Source organism: Nyctereutes procyonoides, unplaced genomic scaffold, assembly GCF_905146905.1.
Source record: "Nyctereutes procyonoides isolate TBG_1078 unplaced genomic scaffold, NYPRO_anot_genome, whole genome shotgun sequence".
Lineage (NCBI taxonomy): Eukaryota > Metazoa > Chordata > Mammalia > Carnivora > Canidae > Nyctereutes > Nyctereutes procyonoides.
Genome location: NW_026575029.1, coordinates 3,597,458 through 3,622,007, shown reverse-complemented (window position 1 = coordinate 3,622,007; position 24,550 = coordinate 3,597,458). Strand labels below are relative to the sequence as shown.

Genomic DNA, 24,550 nt, shown 5'->3' with positions numbered 1-24,550 from the left:
AAATGTTTTACATAAGGATATTGAAGATGGAATCCAGTATCTTATCAAAATATATGTTTTTACATTCTGAAAAGCCATGATGTGAAATTAGTACTCCAGAACCATACAACGCTCCTTCTTCATTCCAAAGAGATAATGGCAATTCAGTTTAACCATCAGCAAAGTGCTTTTTTATGTGATTATTTTGCCACTACCATAACATGTAGAACGGATAGAAAGTTTCTACTATCTTTATTTAGCCCAAGAGTTATTGTGTAATATTAATTACAGGAACTTATTTCACAAAAATAGTTAATAAGGAATAATATTAATAACTTGTTTCTAAAATATTTGAATTCTAAATGTATCTCTTGGACATGCTAACATGTGGTATAAAGGGAATAGAATGGAAGCAAAGGCTATGAGACTCTATTTTATTTTTAACTTGCCACCATCTTATCTTGTGATTTGGGATATAGTTTTAAAAAATTGTTGGGCTCTACTTTTTTGACTTAAAAATGAGTGAGTTGGACACAGTGATCTCTAAATTTTATGTAAATTCTCAAAGAGACAACCACCTTAAAAACATCCTAAAACTATCTGACTAAAATAACAGGAAACCATCTGACCAAATTGCATTCCAAAATAAATTCTTGGGCTCTTCATATGTAGAAATGATACCCTTTCTTCAGATGTGAAGGTAGCATAACACAGAATAGAATTACTTTTATTTGATTGTCGTTAGATTATCTGTCTACAAAATATAAGCCTTTAGAAATGACTGCATTCAGTAACTTAGGATGTTCTTGATTATTCTATTTTGCTTTTATCTAATATCTAAATATTTGATTACTTCTGTATGTTAATATGAGCTCTGATACACAATTTAGAATTGCAAATTGAAGCTTCAGGAAGTTGGATATTTCCTGCTGAGACAGTGCCCATGATTCCAGGGGTCATCACTGTGTGTCAATAGTACTTCCTGAGGCATAGATATCTTACTAGTTTTATTTTCTAGTTGCCCATATTTAATCAAGTGAAGACTTTTTGATGACGATATTTATTATTTTTATATATACTTAGGACCACAGAGAAACTACGGTGTAAAACCAGTTTATGTACTTTGCTCCCATTCTAGCTGCTTCTAAGAATTACCACAGAGAGGCTTTTATATAGCTGATGTTTAAGCAAAATTGTCACATTTGCTCAAGTCAACCAATAAGTCTTAAATCTGCTTTCCAAATAATTTCATTTTTCTTTGCAGAAAGCAGGATAAAAAGCTTCGACTCTGGATTGTTTCTTCCTTTTTCATACTTTCTCTGACTAAATCAAATAAAATTTGACATTGTCTGGCATAAATTTTTTACCTAGCAGATTGTCATGAGCATTCTAAAATAGAGACGGCAAATGTACTCCATCTCATATGCCAGTTATAATCTATTATAGTGGTTTCCTGGATTATAGCATTGAGAAAGATTAGTAATGCCTGTCAAGGATGTGGAACTGGGAAATTGTGACATGTGTCCCAGTTGTTTGTCAGTCTTATTCTTGATTTTATCTGATGCTAAAATCCACAAATTGTATTTAGGCAAATGAAAGATTTACAAAAATTTTAAGAATATGCAGGGCATAAACATGTAATTAAGAATCTGTCATTCTGCACCTCCAAGCATGATGAAAAAATGGCTCTGTATAGTATTTTACACAACCTAATCAAAACAGATGGTTGATATATGCAGTAAGAGTACTACTTTTGATTTTTTTGTCACACTCCTGGATATCAGGACTGTGTTGAGTAGTTCAACTGAAGGTTATGGCTGGAATGGTTCTTCACCTGCATTTTGGAAAGAGTCAACAACAACTTTGGAATAGTTAATGTCTAAGCAATGATCCTGGATACAACACAATGATAGGAAGACCGATTTTCCACAATAGCTTAGATACAACAGTGAATCGTTAAAACACGGATGGTTCAGAATCACAGTAACAGCTCCTAAAGATAAATCTGAAAAAGAGAATAATTTGTTTTTACCTCATTGGAAACACCAGAAGAATGATCTTGAACATAGTCCAGAGCCTTTTTAGGAGGCTGGGTGTAGATGCACCACATAAGCAGAAGTGTAGAGATGAAATGGAGGAGAGTCAATGGCAGCAAGGAATGGACATGTGGAAAAGGTGACAAAAGTTAGAGATTGAGTGCTGATAGCATCAGACACACATAAAGAGTGCATGAATGGAGCCAAATGGGGGTGGGGGTGGCCTAGGAGGAAGAGTGGAATGTTCGTAAATATTCTCAAGCACTGGGCAAAATTACTAGTGATTTGATTAGTATATTTATAAACTCATTTCATCAGATCAAAATGAACACTCATAGTCTCTAGCCACAAAGGAATGCAAGGTACATTAAAGAAACATTAAAATAGCAGGTGGATGGCATGCTGGTGAGTTTCCATGTGGCTGAAAATGATTATCAAAAAATGCTGATAATTTAGGCTCAGAAATTGGCTTAGTCCCTACAAATCAGGTAGTTAATAATAACAATACATATAAAATAAAGCTAGAGGATTTTTTTTCTCTAAAATAAAATGTATTTATGTGAATATGTGGATATAAATTAAGAAAAACACTTTTCCTTCTAGGTATAGAAATTCTAGGAAAAATTTTTTGGTTTATATTCACTTACAGTCACTTTTGATCCAGCTCAATAAAATAAGGAATCTAACCAAGTGTCCTTTGTTTTTTAATGGAGGAGAGGGACAACTCTAAGCACCCAGTATCTAATATATGGTCAGTTTGTGAGTATGTAAGTCAGTGTCTGATATAGTAAAAGATAGATTATACTCTGTGACCATCAACAAAAGTCTGTGTAGTGGAAATGTTATGTTCTTTAAGAATTTAAAATTCAGAAACAAACAAAAAAAATTAAAAAAAATAAAATTCAGAAACACCATTAAGAGTATTAAAAATATGTAACTGACACATACCAAATGTATAGGTATTGGTTGATAGAGTTCCCCAATAAAACTTAAGTTAATAGAGGAAATTGTTGGGATGCCTGGTGGCTCAGAGGTTGAGCATCTGCCTTTGGCTCAGGGTGTGATCCCAGAGTCCTGGGATCGAGTCCTACATCTGGCTCCTCGTAGGGAGCCTGCTTCTCTCTCTGCCTATGTCTCTGCCTCTCTCTCTGTGTCTTTCATGAATAAGTAAAATCTTTAAAAAAAAAAAAAAGGAAATTTTTATTAAGGATTTGGGTTGACTCTAACCCAAACAGACTAAGCAATTCTTGTAAGGCCCGTCTTAGGGCAGGGGGGCATTTGTGGATATTTTACTAGCAAAACCAGAAATCAAGGTCCACAAGATTTTTTTTTTCTCTTTCCTTATATCCTTAAGAGTAATTGAGGTATTTTATAGTGGGAGTATACTGACAGTATATTATTGTGGAAATTGCCCAGAGATTTTGGTTTGTTCCATAGGCCTGGGTTTAACTTCTGGCTCTACCACTTACTATCCTGTGCAAACTACTTAACCTCTCGGGTTACTTCTTATTGGCACAGCAACCAGAGAACTCACTGAGATGGAGTTCAGAACCCAGGACTCTCCAGTGCTTGGTAGTTCAACAGCAAACAGAAGCTATAATAATAGAACTATTATTATAAATATCACGATACTGCTTCTGATTGAACTAGACCAAAATGGACTGTAAACAAATATAAATCTTCTTTAAACCTGTAACAATTGTCTGAATAGTCTAGGACAGAAACTATCTTAGCATTTTTAATTTGTTTAGATATAATTATCCTAATGCGTGACGCGTGCTAAGGAAAAAATACACAGGCAGCGTCAGAGCAGGTTTAACCATTTGGTACAGAAGTCAATGTGGGCTAAGCTGTACCCAGTTTGTCTATCTAGTATACATTATTTTGTTCTGTAAATGACACCTGTCTCTTCTGATAATGGTTATGTTTTATAAACCAAACAACATTCCCCTAATTTTCTTAAATTAATAGGCTAGCCTCACTTACCGGGCGTCCAAACTCCAGTTCTGAAAAGAATTTATACCAGGGCTCATTTTCTAAATCTATGTCATCTGGATTTATGCGATCAGTCTGGAGCAGATGTGAAGGCAAAGGGAAGGAAAAGGCATACTGAGCTGAGTGAGGGAAACGCTGTGTGGTATGAACAACACACACGCGCATTCAAACGCGAACATGCACCGACTCTCATCCGACAAATCTCAGCAGGAGAGAACAAAGGATGTAAAGCAAAATGAGTAAAATTAGGAGATGGAGATGAGCTTCGTTGGTATCACCTAGGCCCCTAATCACTTCCTCTGTCGACCTGTCTTCTCTTTTGACTTTTCTCCTTAGCCTGATGCATAAACTACGAAAAACTGTGACAGCCAGAAGGAGCAAGGAGAGCACACCAAAAATAGGCTAGATTCAGCCTATGAAAGTTAAAATAGACTCCACTTAGTCACCAAGTAGCTCATCTGGGTGAGTCACTCGGCTGCCCCTGCCCTCATTGATCCCAGCATGTAAGGCTACATTCTGCAGACAGTTGGCTCGGGTGCAGATATATGGAGAGCCTGGTGGAGAGGGGGAGGGAAAAGATGGGAAGAGAGGTGGGGGCAAGGAGTGAGAGGTGCCAGGAGGCTGGTGGGGGTAGACTGGCATGAAGAGGGGGTCTAGTGGGGGCAGCAAGGTGGGGGTGGTGGTGAGTAACTAGGCTCCGATTGCCCCCTTAGCCTCTAGAGACCCAGGGCTAACTCCCTGAGATTCCTGAAGGGCATTTGATAAGGTAATGAAGGAAGGAGCTCACCCAGATGGGAGAAAGAGCTGGGGTGCACGGGCTCGGTAGGGGGAGGCCAGTCCTGGGCGGAGGGGAGGGGCTACCAGTTACTTCTCCGTATGGTGAAACAGAAAGAGGCTTCCGGCCAGGTTCCCTTGAAACAGGTGTTGGAGTTGTTGGGAGAGAGGGCTGTAAGAAAGAGGGGTGAAGGAGACACTGATTCATTAGATGGAGGTACTTGATGGAACCAAGAGGACACCAGTTAGCAGGAGGAGACGTTTCAGAAAAGTAAGGTGTCCCTGGGGAGACCCAGATAATTTAGAAATGGTCTGGACCACTGAAAAGATGTGAAGACAAGGAGCCTCCCGGAAAGTGAAGAATGAGCACATTTTGTGAGCTACCACCCCAAGAATCACCTACCTATCTACCTTGAGCTGGAGTAGTGAAGTGGTTGGGTTTTCCCATTACTGCAGCTAGCTAAGGGTGGGGAGATGGTGAGCAAGAGGATCCCACTCTGCTTTGGTTGACACTCTAATTCAGAGAAAAAGCCAATTTTTATAGTTGACTTGCTCCCCTTTGATGGTTTCTGAATATTATATTTAAGATAGAAACACTAGAAGTGTTAATATAAAGAGTTTGAGAAAATACATACAATTGCTTTAGTAATCGAAAACCCAGATATGGAGCATTTACTTTATCCAACAATATCCTTGATGCCTTTACATAATACATGCCTGATCAGACTGATTCAGGTTATTGATTTAATATTAAATGGAGATGCCTAAAGTACTACATATGGGTTATTACTTCTTTGACAATTGTTACATAACATTAATAAACATGGTACAGTTGGACAGTTACATTTTAAGTCAGAAAAAAAGGTACACCCTAGTTCCCTAAAAGTCACCCACCCTGGCCAAGAGAGGACATATTCTTTGTAACATCGAGTGTTTTGAGATAGCCCATATTCTAACAAAAGCTATTATTTTGTCATTAGCTTGTCCAAGTGTTTTATTGACTTTTTGAATTCCCAATCTTTTGTTAATCGTATGCAGTCTGGATGCAATAATCAATTATATACAAAATATTTTTTTAGAGATGTGCTCTTTTTATTTCAATATTTTTATAATAGGAGATTATGATGGTAGCTACAAACATTGATAGGAAAATTTGAGGCATCATAACAAAATAGTGAAAGGGCCCAAGTTATCCAAAATATGTGATCATAATGATAAAGACCGTGTAGTAACTCTGGGGAATGTTTATGGTAGAATGGTAAGCGATAAAAGTTGAATATGATCATGTGCTTGTACAGTATTTACAATAGTATCACAAAGCCTGTGTCTGGATGAGACAGGAAGAAAACATGTACACAGATACAAAACAACCCACAATGGTGCTCTGGTATTGCAATTGTTCTTTTCCTTCTTTTAAAATATTATTTTGTTTCACTATTACAATGTTGTGGAGAATATCCTCTAATTACTATGGGAGATATTGCGGAAAACGACTCAATTTATAACTGATTCAATAGTACAAAAGTACTAATTGGGATTTTGATATTACCAAAATATTGTTTTCTCCAATTATCATTTAGATAATGGCTGCAGCATATGAATATTTCATGGAATAGTTCTACTGGAGCTGATTTTTAGAGTAATTGACATTAGAGAGAATTTTCTAGTAGTTCTTTCTATAGAGGCCTAGTACTTCTTCCACAAGAAAACTAAGATTTGGTGCTTTCAAATATCATTGTTTGTAATATAATACGTCTAATAATATTAGAATTTTATATCTTGATTTTATAATCTGATTTTATAATTCTTGATTTTATAAATCTGCTTTCATATGTAGTATTTTGTTTTGCTAAAGGGAGATAGAAAGTTAGAGGAAACAAAATTTGTTTTAAAAATATTTTCAACAGCAGAGGGCAGCAAATTTACTAAACAAATAAATATATTTGTTTAGTCCGTGGTTACAACTTCACTTTGACTTCCACCGTAAGAAAATATATAACAAACAGATATTATGAAATCCTGATTTATAGATACATATTTCTATGATAGAATATGGAAAGAGGGGAATATCTGCCATCCTGCACCAAAACTTAGAATGACAGTTTTTCATGAATTATGATTTTGTAGATTAAAAATTTAATTCACAGTCTCAGTGGGCAACTATCTAGAATCCATGGCAATAGACATTAGTAGAGAGAATGCCCCAGACAATGATCATTGATAAGTATCTATAACTTCGGAACTTAATGAAAATAGTATTTTGGGAATATCAAAATCTCAATTAGTACTTTTATACTAATTGAGTATCGTCTGTAAAGAAATGCAAGTGGCAGAACTAGAATTTTCTTTTCAACTTGGTTGACCTATTGAATCCCTTTAGTTATGCAACAGTACTATGTAGCAATCTAGATTCACTGCTAAGGTACATAGAAGCCTCACAAAAGTCAGTGATACATATACAGAAAGTCAGCAACAGACATATACACACACTCATAATCTCACTAAATCAACTCTTTCCATGCATAACTTGAAAGTTCCTTTGAGTTGACACCAGTATGAACACTCAGAAGAAACTCACTTAGGAAGTATGATTATATTTTACTCGAATTGCTCATAAAAACAACAAAAAAGCAGATATACAGTTGCACATTTTTCTAATCCTTCTTGTTCTCTTCTCGTTTTGAAAAACCCGGCAAATCTGTGCTTAAAACAAATGCATATCAGTGCAATAGGAAGTACTTAAGAAAACCTAAGACTATAAATCAGACAGGATTCTTATTTAAAGGCAAGCAAGGGTGAACCATTTCTAAAGCTTTTGTTTCCTACAATTTCAAAGCATTTAGTTGCTTTTGAGGTTATAGAAATTCTACTATTCTCAGTATTCTCATTGCAGGCATATGATTTCTATATGTTGTTCCCCCAAAAAAGAAGTGCTAACATAACCTAGGTCTTTAAAATTTATGCTCATTAGATTTTAAAGCTTTAATGGCATTCGCTACTATGTTTTATATTTATTGTGGTTCCACAATAAATGATACACGAATTGTCAGCTGGGGTCATTCTTTATGGTTCAAACCATCAGATGAAACTCCCCAAATTCTTACTGTAAGTGTTAACAATCTTCATTGATAAGGAAGTGTAAGTTCACTGGGATTTAAATTGTATTTCGACTCTGCACAGTGCTTTCGATGATTATTTCTTTCTGCTTTTATCATTATGTGTCGGCTTAGTTATTGTAGAGAAAGGTAATGTCTTCATATTGTTTTCATTTTATTATGTGTAAAGAAATCCTGAATAAGTGCTTAATGTAATGTAATGTAATGTAATGTAATGTAATTTTGGCTCACATATAAATATATCCAATCCAGATGGGATGTAAAGTTTTTATTAATAAAATCTCAGCAGAGAGTTTATATGATTGCCTCACGGAATACACGGCGGTTCAAGTCAGTTAAAGATAATTCCTGGTACTTGCAAAGGACTTTTGCAGATCAAACATTAGATCCCTTTAATCGATGTTTTCAAATTTATAGGCAAACGAGTATCTATGCACTTCAAAAAATTGCATTGACCTTTAGTTTCCTGCTAAAAACATGAATGTTTGGTCCACTGATTCCTAAGGAAGAAGGGGATCCCTTTGGCCAGAGTCTGGGGAAGAAGTTTTATTCGAGCAATCTGCCTCCTCTGCCCACCTTATACTCCGGGGAACCAGAGAATTAGTGAACCACAGTCACTGATAGCAACATGTCAAATCCATTGTGTGTGCTTTGATGGAGACCACTGTGCCTTTTGTCAGTAGGAGTGTCACAGATAAGCCACAGAGCAGGGATTCAGTCTCCCCAATTTCATCCACCAACTGTAGGAGTAAAGTCTATATTCATTCATTCATTCATTCATTCACTTATTAGATCAATGATTATTCACTGAACACCTACCATGTGCCAGGCATTGTGCAAGGTGTTGGGGATACAATGGGTACCATAGACATGGTCCCTGCTATGGGTGGGGAAAGCTAGTGAGGGACATGGACAGGTGAACAGGCTGTTAGAATTCAGTGTGTGAGGAGGAAATGCAGCAGTGTGCTCTAGGCACACAGTAGGGGAGCTTCACACCCAGGGTGGAGAGGTCAGTGATGACACCCTGGGAGAAGAGATAAGGCCATGGATGAGATGGGATGAAGAGAGCTTTCCTGGCAGAGGAATAGCTTGTGCAAAGTCCAGGAAGGCAGGAATTGAAGGCTGTCTGTAAAGCTGGAATAGAGTGAGTTGGCAGGAAGGGCAGGAAGAGACATGAGGTCGGTGGGGGCCAGGTCACAAGGTCTTTTGGAAATTGCATGAAGAGGTTTGAATTTTGCTCCAAGGATACTTGAGAACCAGGAGAAAATTTCAAGCAGAAAGTCTTAAAAAGTTTCATAAAGATTGCCCTAGTGGAGTATAGAGGTGTGGAGGTGTGGAGACTGGATTACAGAATCAGGGGGAATAAATGGGTGGCTGTCACTGTAATCTGGACAATGGACATATTGTGGACTAGAAGACAGGAGTGACAGCAGCATTTCTACCAGAGGCAGGACTTCGAGATCTTTGGGAAAGAGGGGAATCCAGGATGACACTTGGGAAGGCTGGGCACCTAGGTGATGGGGTCATCTAGGAGTTCAAAAGAGCAGCAGAAAATTACCAAGAGGTTGTGTATAATTTACAAAAATTCAATAGGAAAAGAGCAAAGGGATGCTCACAAACTATCTGGCAGTAAAAAGACAGGAGAGCACATTCCACTGAAATCCTTGTTTTGTTTGTTTGCTGTTGTATCACTATCAGGTGGCCAATCTGCTCTCATGCTCTACATCTTGTGGGTTAGACACTGCAGACCCGTGTGTGAACCGCATCGGTAGACAGCCGGTCTCTGTGATATCACTGTACATGTCGCCTTTTGTCTTTTTTTCTGATTTAGGAAAGGCAATGAGAATGAGTTCAGGAATGATGGCAAGAAAGAAAGATAATAGCCTGATCCTCGAATAAAGAAGCCTGGCCAAAATGATACAGGCGACTAGCCCAAATCTTTTTGCGTAAGGCTGGTCTCCCAGCAAAATTGCTTAGGAGGAATAAGAATGTTGGTTCTATTTCCCCATAAGATGTCCATTCTCATTTCCTTCCAAGTTTCTTGGTTCCCACCACTTCTTTTTTCCTGTGGCTGCAGAGCCCCCTCCATACCCAAATCTCCAGCAGTGCAAATGTTCCCAGAACTTTCTATTATTCTTAGAATACAAGTCTAGCTCTGCATACTCATCAAATGAAAGGCTCAAAGTTCCTCATGGTAGAGACTGTGTCTTGTTCAGTACTGTGTCCCTAGCACTTAATACAATGTCTGGCACATAGTTGGTGCTCAATAAATATTGTTGAATGAGTAAATAATAGAAATATTCTGGTGAGGAAGCTTCTCGACTCAATCCTGCCCCTCGAGACCACAGCTACTAAAGCGTTCCAGTACAATCACAACACTCTTATAAATTGTTAGAAAGATCATCAATGATCATTTTGTTATTTACATTTCAATCTGAGGCTCATTATTTTGCATAATTATTTTGCAACTTTTAATTTAAGGCAATGGTCACATCGTGGTTCACTCAATTCTCATCCCAGAAATTTCAAAGTATCATGCTATTCAATCATAGGAGCTAGTGAATGGGTTCTAAGTCTGCACTAAAACTGCAAACTGATGGCATTCCTTTTTTTTTTTTCCCCTTTCAGTTTTTCTGGTAAAGTTGTGTTGCTCTAAAGGATACGAGTTATTTGAAGAAAGGCACAGAAGGCTTACATAAATATTATGTATGAATTATGTGATTATAAGGTTTTTCAACATGTTTCTCAAGAACATAACCATAAATACAGGGTTTCACAAATGAAATCAGGGCACTCATGTTGCGTGTGGAAAGCCAAAGGTTTCCAATCAAATTTCAGGGCTGGTCTTGCATTATATATAATATGCTTTCTTGGATGGTCTTAAAGGAGTGAACAAAGAAAATCTTTTTCCTGTTCACTGACACCACCCAAATTCTTTTAAGAGAATGAGGAGAGTAAATTATAAATGGATCTCTAGAAGCAGGTTTGGATAGAAAGGCAAAGGAATTCTAGTTTCAAGGAGATCTTGAGGGCACTGATCTAGGAGGGGAAGCAGAGGACTCAGAAAGGAGGATTGGGAAGATAAACACCAAGAGGGCCAAAGAATAACCTATTTGTTTAATTGCACTTTGAAGAGGCAAGTGGTTATTTTTCAGGTTTATGTATCGTTTTGTTTGCATATACTAAATAACTATAGAGAAATCATGCAAAGTTAAATATAATCTTGATCCATTAGATTTGACAATCAGGAAGCTTGAGGCTTGGTAACCTGAGAGAGATTTAATAAGAATCAATTAAAATGATTTTATTTTTTTTAAAGAAAGGCATTTGGGAGATTTCCCCTTAATCCAAAGAAATATTAAGCAACCGATATGGAAACAAAGGGATGGGACTGTGTGGGCCCATTTGTATCAGAAGAGACTCATGAATCATTTTTCTCATTAGCCATGTAGACTAGCAATTAAGGATTGCATTTATGAATTTTATTAAAAAAATTAAGCTCAGAGTCAGGATTAGGCACAGCTATAGTTACATGCAAATGGATTCCCTATTTTGTTGGTAGGGACAATATATTAGAGAGGATATCTTTAATTCTCAGATAAGATGCACGAATCATGATACCAAATAAACTGGATTTCTAAATACTGCCAAATACATAAATTACCTTTGTGACAAAAATTGCCTAACATACAAAATTCAGGTCTACTTGGGAACCCAGAAACCTAGAGAACTGGCATTTGGTTTAATCACAAGTGCTTACCGGTCTTTCATGCTGCAGAATCGATGACTTCCCAGGTTCATACTCAAAAATACTCCTTGGCTCAGAACGAAACTTTCTTGTGTCCACTTTTCTATCTGGAGGATCCCAGTCATGCCTAGAAATAAACAATAGTTATGTATAAAATAATTCTATATGCTTAAAGTAGTTCTATAAAACGACTTGCTCTCTGTTTACAGAGTTAATTTCAGTATAGATTTTTAAAAAAATATCTGAGGATAAAAAGTTAATCTGCAAAAAATACCACATTTATATGTTGTTTTGTGTAAATGATTTAAAGAAAGCCATTTCTTTTATTTCGTATTATATTTTCCTCTAATTTCTTTCATACAATATCCTGCTGGCTCAGTAACTCACACAAGGGGTTTGTAGATACACACGCAGCCAGGGCTCTGCTTGTAAACCCTTGGGATGGTATACAAACAACAGCTGTGTATATTTGTGTTTAGAGTAAGTGGCAGTTATGCTCCATTGAGTTATGTGAGTTTATCTCACCACTCTGTGACCTGGCATCCTTGATCCAAAGTGACAAGGAGTAATGCACACGCCATGCTTGATGTTATTTATCCTGCAAATGGCGTCACAGTTTGGGGAAAGTACAAAAGTGTCACTTGGGCTGCCATCCATAGACGCAAGCTGTGTGGCTGGGGAGAACCTTCTTTGGTATTAGCCTTGAAAAACCAGAGTCAGACAGCCATCTTGCATAGGAGACCTTGGAAGCTGCTCTTTTTCCTGAACTGATAGCCTTCAGAAGGTGGTCAACGAGGGACGTTGAAAAATAAAGCTTTTCTGGGTAGCCAGGGCACAAGAAGGCCTCCTTTGGGACAAACATTTTTCTCAAAGGAGGATTTTCTGACTATAGATGGGAGCAATTCTGACCTATGGAATGGGGTTAAATTCTGACTCTGTAGCACATTGGAAATAGAAAGAAATAGAAATGGTCTAAGAGACAGGAGAATTAGGGGCAGGTCCTGGCTTACCAGTAACTGGTAAATGATATTCAACAGAGAGATTCTGAGCATCACATGAGACAATGTATATGAAAGCCATCTAGGAATTTTTAAGAGTTTATATTTCTTAATGAGAAATTTATTTCTACCAAACATAGGACAAATAATACATTTAAATTTGAGTTAATTTTGGATCTCTTTTAATAGCAAAGATACCATTTTGTGTCCAATTATTTCTCAAATTTAAGGCATCACACTTACAAACATATAGTCTATCAGGAGGAAATTAAAGTGAGGATCTCTTCACATGTGATGTGTGTCTGTTTCATGATGTCTTGTATCCTCTACAACCCTCAGTTACTCTTAATGGTACAATGGTACAATGTAATATTTATGGGATGAATATGATAGTTGGATGCTTAGTAATTAGTATTAACAATGAATAATTCTTATATTGTTATTAATTGCTAGTATTGCATGAACCATGGCTTTAGTCAGAGCTGAGTTTGAATCGGCTTGGACATATGAGCTTATGAGTGGAGCAATTTACTTTTATTTTCTAAATCACAGTTTTTTTTTTCTCTAAAATAGGTTTAAAATAGAACATATCTCATTGGATCGTTCTCAGAATTAAGTGATATAATACAAGGAAAGTACTTAGCATAGTGCTCGGCTCCTATTGAGCTCTCAATAAAGGTTACCTATAAGCAGGATTATTAGTCATAATCCTAATAAAAAATTGCACAGTAATAAAGTGTGTTTATAAATTTTTATCTTCATGTGAATAGCTTCTATAAAAATTTCAGTGGGGAAATGAAAACTAGTATCATCTTGAGAAGTTGGTAGCAATGAGTCACAGACACAACTAATGCCTTATTTATTATTTATGAATAACCTCGCCGGCTTTCAAAAAAGAGGTTTTTGTGTACCAGAGGGGAAATTGTAAATCACTAATAGACCTAATATTCCAAACCTGAGGAAAACAAAAATTAAATGCAGAGTCTCTGACATGCTACGTCAGAGGAAGTATGTGTCAATTATTTCTGTTTATTTTCTTCCTATACGCATTTGTTGATCAAAAGACTGTGCTCATGTTACTTCAAGCCTTGGTGATTATAATATTATGAACCAGGATTGTGTTTGCCACAATCCCAATAGAGGAAGTCAACATGGCACATGTGTTGATTAAAGTAGTACATGTACTATCTTGGTAACATAAGCACTGAGTCTTCTACTAAGTGCCATATGGTCTTACTGTCATCTGAAACTAAATATAGGGCAGTTTGGGGGAAAATGTCTTACTTTTCTGTAGAAGATCGGTCTCTTGGTCGAAGTGGTGGGACTGGAGGAGGAACATGTGGGGGAGGGACGGGGGAGGAGGCGTCCTTAAAGACATCGGTGCCATTGTCAGAGTGGCTTTTGGAGAGAGGTCTGTAGGTCTGGGTCTTTGCAGCAGGATGTGACTGAGCACTGTAGGGTGAGTTGTACAGGCCTGTCACGAAACACAACACAACAAAACAAACAGAAGCAGATAATATTTTAAAAGCACGTTAAATTATTTATACTCCAGAAAATATCCAGTGATTTGACCAAAATTTTTATCAGTGAGGATATTCATGATGCATGCATTGGGCAGTATGTTCTCAATCGATTATGAATAGTATTAATTGATTAATCATTATTAACATGTTAATTTGTTAATTGATATATTTTATACGTAATGACTGATTAAGTAAATCTTCAACCATCATCTTGAAATTAGTAATAATTTAGACTGGTAATTAGGAATAAACTTACAGGTACTCGGCAAATTTTCTCCTGGATAATATAAACTAGTAACATAGATAAGTTTTCAGAAGAAGATTAAAAATAGTGCACAGAACTGTTTCCAAATCTCTTCTATTACTTTCAAAGCTCTGATTTACATGATAATTAAAATGTTCATTGCAATCAAACAAAATATTAAGCGAGTTGTATATGTGCTGTATATAAGCAAGGCTTAAAGACACAAAAATCCTCTGTAAGCTTGTACTGTATCTGGGGAAATGAGACACGGATAGAATTGTGATTGAAAATAACTGGTAACATGAGAACGGCCAAATGAGGAAAACGCATATTAGGAATGAAAGATTTCAGAAGATGATGGATTGGTCAGCGGAGTTATTTTGGAACCCATGGCACCAGGGTCAGCCCTGTAGGATTGATTTGGGTGGGTGGGGGAAGTGGGTAGCAGAGATGGCTTAAGAATAGAAACAAAAAGAGGCAGGAAGTACAAGACACAGCACCCTGGGATGCAGGGTTAGTAGCAGGGAGAGTCTAGTTGCAGTTGCTTTGTCTACCTATGAAACAGCAAAACTATCTTCAAAGGGCTATGCAAGGTTATATGTGACTACTGTTCAATTTATTAATTACGGATGGATACAGAATTTCAATAGTAAAAATAATTTTAAAAATTATGAATTTCCTGCCACCTTAGTCTTTTGAGTTAAGTCAATTGTCATTCATCTGCTTCTCCTAAAGGTCCATACGAATTGCCAGGACAAGTGAAAAGACAATGTCTGGGGGCACCTTGAGTGGCTCAGCTGGTTGAGCTTCAGGCTCTTGATTTCGGCTCAGGTCGTGATCTCAGGGTCCTGAGATCAAGCCCCGCATGCGGCTCCCTGCTCAGTGGGGAATCTGCTTGAGGTTCTCTCTGTCTCCCTCTCTGTCTCTCCCCACTGCCAGTGCTCTTCCCCTCTCTCTCAGAATAAAATAAATAAATAAATCTTTGAAGAAATAAAAGACGATGTCTGCACTACCTGTTTTGTCTGCATTCTACTGTCTGATTTTAACTCTACAGCTTGTTAAAAACAAAACAGGCCCCAAGTAGAGTCACTTATGTATGCTAAGCTCCATGTCACCGAATGGAGACTTAATTACAGCTTTGGCTCTTCTAGAAATGGAATCTTAAACCAGACAATCAGGAATCGCCTGGCCAGCACTAGTGAGGTCATCTCACTCATAGACGCCGACCATCCCTTAGAAGAAAAGTAACCTTGCCATCACCTACCCACCTTTTTTTTTCCCCTAGCATAACTTCCTTATTTGGCTCCTTTCTGCCTATAAAAGTCTTTCATTTTGTACAGCTCCTGAGAGCTCCTTTCTATCTGCTAGATTGGATGCTGCTAGACTCATGAATCGTTGAACAAAGCCGGTAATATCTGTAAAAATTTACTGGGCTGAATTTTGTTTTTTAACAAGCTAAAGCATGTGTGGCTAGGAATAAAAGTTGAAGGAAAACATTTTATTGGGCCTCCTGCTATCACCTGGAAGAGTGAGGATGAAAACCTCAGAGGTCTTGCAGCTTGTTAACCTGGTTACCTGGTTCTGTCTTTTCTTCTCTATTTGCCTTTGGGGACTGGTTAGCAGACTCCCTAACAGTTATAGGGCCGCCTGAGTGCTGGCCTTCAGGGAGGGGAGACCTTATGCGGTTCTGAGGCCAGGCTGCCCCGGGGGGTCCCTACGTGAGATTGCAGCTGTTGAGAGGGACATGAGCAGCTTAAGCCTTGGAGCTTGCTCTAAAGAAAGGAAAAACAGACGCTGTGCAACAGTCCCCAGCCCAGGCTGGGAAGTGACAGGAGGCCCTACATGGGATCCTCTACTGTGACATTTAGGAGGAAGGGAAACATTTTGTAGGGGTCCTTCACTCCACGTCACAGGATACCAACACACTCAAATACAAGTTAGAAACGTCCAGAACTGAAGTCGTGCCGTTATGACTGTTGGCAACTGTGAGTCAGAAAAGTGGCCCAGAAGAGTGGGATTTTTAAAAATCCTTCAATGAATGGTTGCATTTTTGGAGCACAAGCATGGACAGAGTCACAAAATACTTTGCTGGACTTGTTTTTTGTGAAGTGTATCTGAAAGATCTTACGCAATTGTGATCACTCTCGCTGCTGATAAAAGGAGATCTTTATCTTATTTTGTACCCTAGTTACAGTGTGTTCTTTCATGCTGTCCTTCATACTTTGGTTAAACATTCCTGAAGCCGAGAATGAAATGACAGTGAGAATGAATGAGATAAAACAGTATTAGTTCTCATTTCCATGAGAAAAGATCGATCCTTTTGTCATGCATGCTTTGAGAAAAGAAAAACAGCATCCTCTTAATTGTATACACCGAAAACATGCGGCTCAAATAGGGGTAAAAAAGTGAGTGTGAAGTGCTTCCAAGCATTGCCGAGCATACAGGATTCAGTGAGAGCAAGGAAACCCGTCCTACCTGCATTATATGTATAAGGAGTATTATACATGTCTGTGTCATCATCTAGAAAATGAAACATAAATATTATGGTAATACAGATCCGGTCACCGTATCATAACAAGACAGTAGCACTTCAGAGAAACAAGCAAAAAAATGTGGTAGAAAACCACTGTATTTTGCCTGGTTCATAACACCATTTTTATAATTTTCTTTTTCTTTTTTTTTTTTTTCATTTTTATAATTTTCTAAGATAGTTTTGTTGCTGGGCTCCTGTAGCTTGTGCTCGCTTGTCTGTAACACATTTGCTCTGTCGCCCTCTCCCCAGCATACAAGGTCAAGGGATTGTCCTCACTTCTCCGGGCAGCCTTCTCTTCCAAATCATGAAATTTCTTCTGGGAAGTGCTTTAAAGGTCTCTTGTCAACCTGGAGAGACCTACTTCTGCTCACTCTCTCGGCAAGCAGCTGACATGTGTGGACAGAGGAACAAGGATTCTGTTTACGCACACACCACCCCACACCGCTCCAGGTTGTGCCCAGGGAAGGAGGAAGGGACCAGAGCACCTGGAGGCCCTCCAAGAGTCACCTAATAAGAGGCTTCTTGGCAGCTCAGCAGTGAGGCAGGAGCACAGGTGTCTGTGATTTGAGGGTGACATAAGGAGAAGAGAAGAGAAAGAGGGCCAGCCACAGTGTTGCTGGGGTCCTAACATTTTGTATGAACCAGAACTATACAGGAGAGCACACATACAGCCTTCCCCAATGGGGTCTGATCAGAAAACCCAGTAACATACATACCTGGCTTGTGCACCATGTGAATCTGCTTAAACATTGTCTTGTACCAGTCCTTTGGTCTGTCAACTGTCTATAAAAGAGAATGCCCAATGGTTAAAAAAACTGGTTCCAAATCAACAGTGTTCCTCAGTGTTTTTCTTTCTATATTTTATCTTTTCTCAGAGCAGATTTCTGTTCTGTGATTTTAAAAAAAAAACATCTATCTCATGATGGTAGTACCAGCAACTTATCCAGTTATGCAGGCAGCTTGTAAATATGGTTATCCTTTGTTTGAGTTTAGGCTGAATTGGAACATCATATGCTATGGTTTTAATTTTTCTGAATCATACTGTGCCCAGCCTTAGATACTTGATGTTTGCACAAGCATATTTATATAAAATTCATGGACTAGAAGCTGTGGTGTTGTAATAGTTTGCTTACCTCCTTTTGGTGATGATTATTATTATCCTTAAAAACATTTTAGTGAGCGTTCTGGCCAAGACATTATTTCTAGAATTAACGAGGGGATATTTTTGACTTTCAAACTCTATTCTTATCAGCTTAAATTTAGAGAAATAAAAATATGATATTTATTAGCCTAAATTACTAACATACTGAATGTACATAGTCCGGAGTACATAGTCTGGAGTCCTGCAGCAAATCTAAAAAGATGTAAATATTGTTTAGAAAGTTTTTAAACATGCTAATAAAATGTATGTGACCTTTGCCTAGCTAAACTGTAAATTCCTTTAGAGTAGAAGCTCCTTGCACGCCCCTGGGTTGGGACACGGTAGAAACAGTGAACTGTAGTGGGAAGAAAAAATTAGTGTCAGCTCAACATAGATCCAAATCTTGCTTCCTTTAATTATTGTTGCATAATTCTTAGCCATATGAATTTGGACCAGTTAAGTAAGCTTTTAGGCCTCAATTTTTTCCTTTCTAAGATGAGATAATTATATCTATATCATAGGGTTGTTATGGAAATAGAAGGAAACCACATATACAGTAAGACCTAGAACGATACCTAGAATATAAGATATGCTCAATAGATAATAGCAGTAGGGAGCATTACATGTTTATAGAATAAAATAATGAATGAATCCAGGTTACTAGATGGAATGCTACCTGACTGTGCACCTGTGAAGGAGACCTGCACCTTTATAATCATTAATGATTTTGCTTGGCAAGATCTTTATCTCAACGTTTCCAGAAATACTCCAGCAAGAAACTCAATCATTCTGTGTATGGTAATAAATAAACTGGATTTTCCGAGACAGTTCTCTTGATATAAAATATTCTGTTAGGACTGCCACAAAAATATTCTCTTGTGCTTTTTATACTGAGCTTTGGTATAGACCTTATATCCTATTTTTTTCCCCTCAGAAATGTGGTAATTGCATTTTTCATCTGGAAACTGAGGAGTCTGTGCCATATCTAAATTTATTTTGAAATTTCCCCTCACAAATGTGGTAATTGCATTTTTCATCTGGAAACTGAAGAGTCTGTGCCATATCAGAACCTAAGGTATATGGTTCTGATAGTCACCATAAATATAGATTAACATTAAGAGCTACTTGACTTTGTTATGAATCACCTTATCATTCACTTGAGGCTCTTTCTGTAATGGAGAAGCTGAGGATATTGTTGATTGACCTTATATTCAGATGGTGGGAGCTGGCGAGAGGGGTGCAGTGATGAAGCAGGAGTCTAGTTATTATTTGCTGGGTATTTATTTATTCATTCATTCATGAGAGACACAGGGAGAGAGAGAGGCAGAGACACAGGCAGAGGGAGAAGCGGGCTCCATGCAGGGAGCCTGACGTGGGACTCGATCCCGGGACTCCAGGATCACGCCCTGGGCCAAAGGCAGGCGCTAAACCCCTGAGCCACTGGGGCTGCCCTATTTGCTGGTTTAAATACAGTAGCTGAACATGTGTCTTTAAGGGACGTGTTCATAAAAGATCAATTTCCCTTTCGTTAAGTTTTATTTCCTTTACGTACTCAGCCATAGAAAATAACACCTAACTTTGTGCCAACATGTTGCCCAGCCATACCTGGACACAACCAATAGCAACAAGGAAATCTAATAAGTAAGTTATATCACTGTATATGGCAATGTGTCTTGACAGACAGGATTTTTTTTTCTTCACTTGCTGGAGGGCACGTATCAGGCAGGAGCTCAGTTGTGCCATCTGCTAGCTTTATATGGTGAGCACAGAGATGCCAGGAAGTGCCCAACTGGTTGGCAAAGAGGAACGTGAAACTGGTAAAAGGCAACGCTAAAACTCTGTGTCCCTTTCTAAATGAAGCACTCTAAGCATTTAAAGTCTCTTTTATAAATGGCGTCATGGACATGTTATGGCTGAGATTGAGGCCAAGGAAATAGACGTCTACTCAAATTGAAGGAAGTTTACTTTCGTATGTGTCCTTCAAGGTTATCTTTGTGTGAACAGTTAAACTACTAGCAATTCAGGATTCAGTTGTTTTCTGTAATTTTGGCAGAATGCACCTGAATTTTACATTTCTACAGTTTACAAAGTATCAGAACTCTACATTGATTTATCATGCAGAGATTTCCAAAAATGGGAAAAGACACAGATTTCCTACACAGGAGTATACAGTGATTCCATTCTATTTTTGCCCTCTCTAGCTTTGAAAAGGCTCAAACGGTGTTATATTTGAACTAGAAGAAAGGAATCTTGTATTTCACTTAACTAGCTGGCTTTAATTAGACAACCTCCTGAGACCTGAACCCTAGTGATTTTTGTTGTTGTGAAGAATGGCAGTAAAAGGCTAACACAGACGACCCAGGTCACCTGAGAGAGGGCAGACCGGGAGCCTTCATTCAAATAACTCAAAGGTACATTTGTCGACTTTTGGCTTTCTAGAGTTTCTAGTTTACTTTACAAAATTCTGTTTCCTTGGTATAGGCTAGTTGTCTAAAATGAGACTATAACATGATACACTGAGACAGGACTGCCTTTGGTGGATACACGGAGCAGAAAGTCCGTGTGAAGCAATTCGAGTCTGATAATCATTACTTTCTACACGGATGAGAAAGAAAAACAACCTTGGAGATTCTTGGCCTGCGGTGGCTCAGAGATGGCCTGACTCAACATTTATAAACACAGCTATACTTGGGGATGTGCTCGGCAAGCCTGGAAAATAGGGACCCGTGAATAAGAGTCTTCACAGACCTGTGCCTTCTTTGCAAAGTTTTAAAAGTCTAAATAAGAGCACGACTGTACATAAAAATTAGGGTTCCTTATAAGGAACGTCTGGGCTGTTTATATTTCATTTTCCATTTTGTAGAAAGGAAACTAGCATCGAATGTTTAGTACATGTATCTGCTGATGCATATCTAAACATCTAAACTTGCATGATTTGCAAGTAGAGAGACAATATAGAATTTTAATACTACTTGATTTTCACTAACTACGATGTCTGTTTTTTTTTTTCCTTTTGAAAACTAGTAAGCAAGTAAGCAAGTTCTTGCTATTTAAGAAAATTATGTCTTATGGATAAAAATAAAATTGGCCCAGTTTTTTGTGTGGTTTTTTATATATCATTTATCAAGTTAAAGACACACCCAGATATCTCAGATAACAATCCTTTCAGACAAATCTATAACAACATAGAACCAGGGAATCTCCTAATTTGTGTATATACTGTGACTTGAGGGTCAATGAAACAAAACCGACGACACCATTCCTGTCTGACACTGCATCCTTCCATTATTTGGAAAAGAAGTTTCAAATTTAACCATTTTGAGTCAGAAAGCTTAAAAGGGAAACAAATGACAAAACACCATCACCAGAAACATATAGTTGTCATAAGGCTGTTAGTCACAATCCCTGAACTTTTTCTATTACTTTACTTAAATACGACAATCATCAGCTCCAATATAGATTTTTCTAGGACTTTATAATTAGCCACATTCAACGTTCCCAGCATCTAGCAGAGTCCACAACCCCAGCAACTGTGTGCAGATTGACTTTCTGGCTTTCAATTCTAATACAGATGCTTGGAATAATCGATTTCTAACTCTTCTCTCAGAACACGGAATCCCCATGCGAGAAATGCAGTCTAACCACTGCTTTTTTCCCCCTGATCTTTTTCCCATTCTTTTCCTCTCCCCACTATTGTCTTTGGCCCCCCAGGGTTCGCATTCCAGGGAAGCAGCTCTTGGCAACAACCCCGCCAGGTATGTGGCTGTTGCAGGCACGTGAGTGCAGCCTGCGCCCACTTCTTGCACATCCCCCCAGTTCACCTGCAGAGATGCTGCTGCTCTCATCCTGGTTTCCAGAGTCTTCCTCCTGCCGTCTAGCACAAACCTTCTCTGCGAGTAGACTGGTCAGCGAGCCGCTGCCTGCCCAGGCTCTCAATAGCTGTCTCTGCTGCTGCGGAGCTTTGCCAGAAGGGGTTGCCCTGACACACTGAGCAATACTTTGGCAGAGTTTAAAGACTTAAAAAAAAAAAATCCAAACACTTTCACTTATCATCACTGAGGGCTCACAGCAGGCACAGCTGAAGAGGGACACGAAAATGTGTATTTCTCTTCACAGTTTTTCCTTTCCATGACATTAACTCCCTTCACTCCAAAATCATCTCACCTCCCAAAGCCCAATTCACAGCTCCCAATCTCCTGGATGTGAACACACATCCATTTGAAGAAACAAATCACTGGTTTATTTGCCATGCACGTGGGAATTCAACGCAGCCAAAGAATTCGCATTTTCTTGTTCTTTCTCTTTTGTCTCTCTATGGCCCTGACACTCGCTGGGAAAAGGTAGAACAAAACAAAACATACCTTTATTGTTTAACAAGATCGCAATTTTCATGATTTTCAATTAGAATGCAAACCCAGATTGTGTGATTAGCTTCGATTGACAAGTTCTCTTTCTCCGCCACACACAGTATAATATTCATGAGAACTCAGATGGCACAGAGGGCAATCCTCATTATATAAGAGCGTAGGAATGCACAAAGCCATCGACAATCCATCCTTTGTGGAGTCTGTGCACAGCCCTGCAGCAACGCACACCCTGGCATTCCCTACCGTTCTAATTGCTGTGGGGATTCCAGATTCATCCACGGGCCCGATCCCTGGGTAGTGCGGGGCTTTGATGACGGTCACTCGCTTCTCCTCCTCTGAGGATCTGTACAGTGGAATGGAGCTGCCCATGGTGCCGTCCAGAGACTGTGCGTGCTGGGGATATGCCTCGGTGGAATCTGCGGAGACAGTTTGGGGACATATAATGTATTTGAGGCAAAAGGAATCATAAATTGATGATGTGCCTCTTGCACAGTGATGCCAACTCTATCATGGGGTTTATTTCCATCACTATCTCTTTTAACCCATTTACCCTCCATTCGAGCCACCTGTTGTTATCATGGAGCTATGTACCCAACAGGATGCTAGCAACAAGGTCCTTGTCATTTTCGGAAGAAGGTTGAGAGGAAGAATAGCATTTGCTGAAAGTCCCAAATAGCATCTGGGACGCCTGGGTGGCCCAGGGTGTGACCCCGGAATCCCAGGATCGAGTCCCACATTGGGCTCCCTGCATGGAACCTGCTTCTCCCTCTGCCTGTGTCTCTGCCTGTCTCTCTCTCTCCCTGTGTCTCTCATGAATAAATAAATAAAATCTTAAAAAAAAAAAAAAAGACTGTGTGACCCTGGGGTAGTCACTGTGTTAAGAAATGACTTTAAAAAAAATTTTTTTTAAATTGGAGTTCAATTTGCCAACATATAGCATATCACCGAGTGCTCAACCCGCCAAGTGTCCCCCTCAGTGCCCATCACCCAGTCACCCCAACCCCCCTTCCACTCCCCTTCCACTACCCCTTGTTCATTTCCCAGAGTTAGGTGTCTCTCATGTTTTGTCACCCTCACTGATATTTTCACTCATTTTCTCTCCTTTCCCTTTATGCCCTTTCACTAATTTTTATATTCCCCAAATGAATGAGACCATATAATGTTTGTTCTTTTCCGATTGACTTATTTCATTCAGCATAATACCCTCCAGGTCCATCCACGTCAAAGTAACTGGTGGGTATTTGTTGAAGAAATGACTTTATATGTATCACCTCATCTTATCCTTCTAGTATGTTTGGCTCCGTTTTATAGATGAGGAGGCAGGAACTGAGACATTAGTATTCTTGTGACATTGCTGACTACTATTATTTAAAAGTGCAGAAATGTCCTCTGAGAACAAAAGATATGACTGGTGAGTATACAGCTGCAATTTCGTAAAAGTAAACTGAAAACAAAGATCACATTAGGACATCTCCACATCCAAAAAAAAAAAAAAGGAAATCTCCATATCCAAACATGTACTTACATGTGAGCGCTTATGGATTAAATAAACAATTTTAAATCATTGGTGTTGATTCTTATTTAAGTAGCCACTATGGCCATAATGTTTTTGCTTTTACTTTAAAATACCAAAACCCACGACTTCTTGCCCCTTGAGTATAAAAATTGCCTTAAGCATAAAAATTAGTTGAGATTTATCATGTTCCTGTCTTCATGCCATGTTTATTAGCTTTTAGTATATTTTCATAAGAAACAAAGAGGACTTCGTGTACTATATATTCCACTTACAGATAATTCACAGATATTTATGAAGGTCAACATTATTACCATTCATTGGGCACAACTGATAATATTGCTCCCTGCTTTTTTACACTAAATTTCAAAATTTTGGTGAGCAAGACTGATTCTTGACATAGTCTGATCCAGTACTCAGGAAGGTCTCTTTCTATGTGGATATGGAAAAGTTCTAGTGTTTCAGGGTAGCGTTAATTGATTACATATATATGTGTGTACATGTATATCTATCTATTCATCTCAAAAGCTATGACTGTGTTTTTGTAACAAATTTATATAGAACTTCACAAGTAAGACTTAAA

The 24,550-nt window shown here is 38.4% G+C and overlaps 1 protein-coding gene across 14 annotated transcripts in view; it reads right to left on the bottom strand.

Annotated features, from left to right (window-relative positions):
* SORBS2 (sorbin and SH3 domain containing 2) overlaps positions 1-24,550 on the bottom strand; it is a 214,851-nt gene that overhangs the window by 45,443 nt on the left and 144,858 nt on the right. For 6 of the 14 annotated variants that reach the window (XM_055315715.1, XM_055315714.1, XM_055315726.1 and 3 more), the window contains 8 exons: positions 22,698-22,870; positions 17,663-17,729; positions 16,889-16,933; positions 13,931-14,120; positions 11,661-11,775; positions 4,798-4,956; positions 4,002-4,085; positions 2,012-2,068 (listed from right to left, as the gene is read on the bottom strand). In XM_055315715.1, the coding sequence (XP_055171690.1) occupies positions 2,012-2,068; positions 4,002-4,085; positions 4,798-4,956; positions 11,661-11,775; positions 13,931-14,120; positions 16,889-16,933; positions 17,663-17,729; positions 22,698-22,870 (890 nt within the window). The remainder of the gene's footprint in view (positions 1-2,011; positions 2,069-4,001; positions 4,086-4,797; positions 4,957-11,660; positions 11,776-13,930; positions 14,121-16,888; positions 16,934-17,662; positions 17,730-22,697; positions 22,871-24,550) is intronic. The other 8 variants (XM_055315725.1, XM_055315716.1, XM_055315719.1 and 5 more) reach the window with 6 other exon arrangements.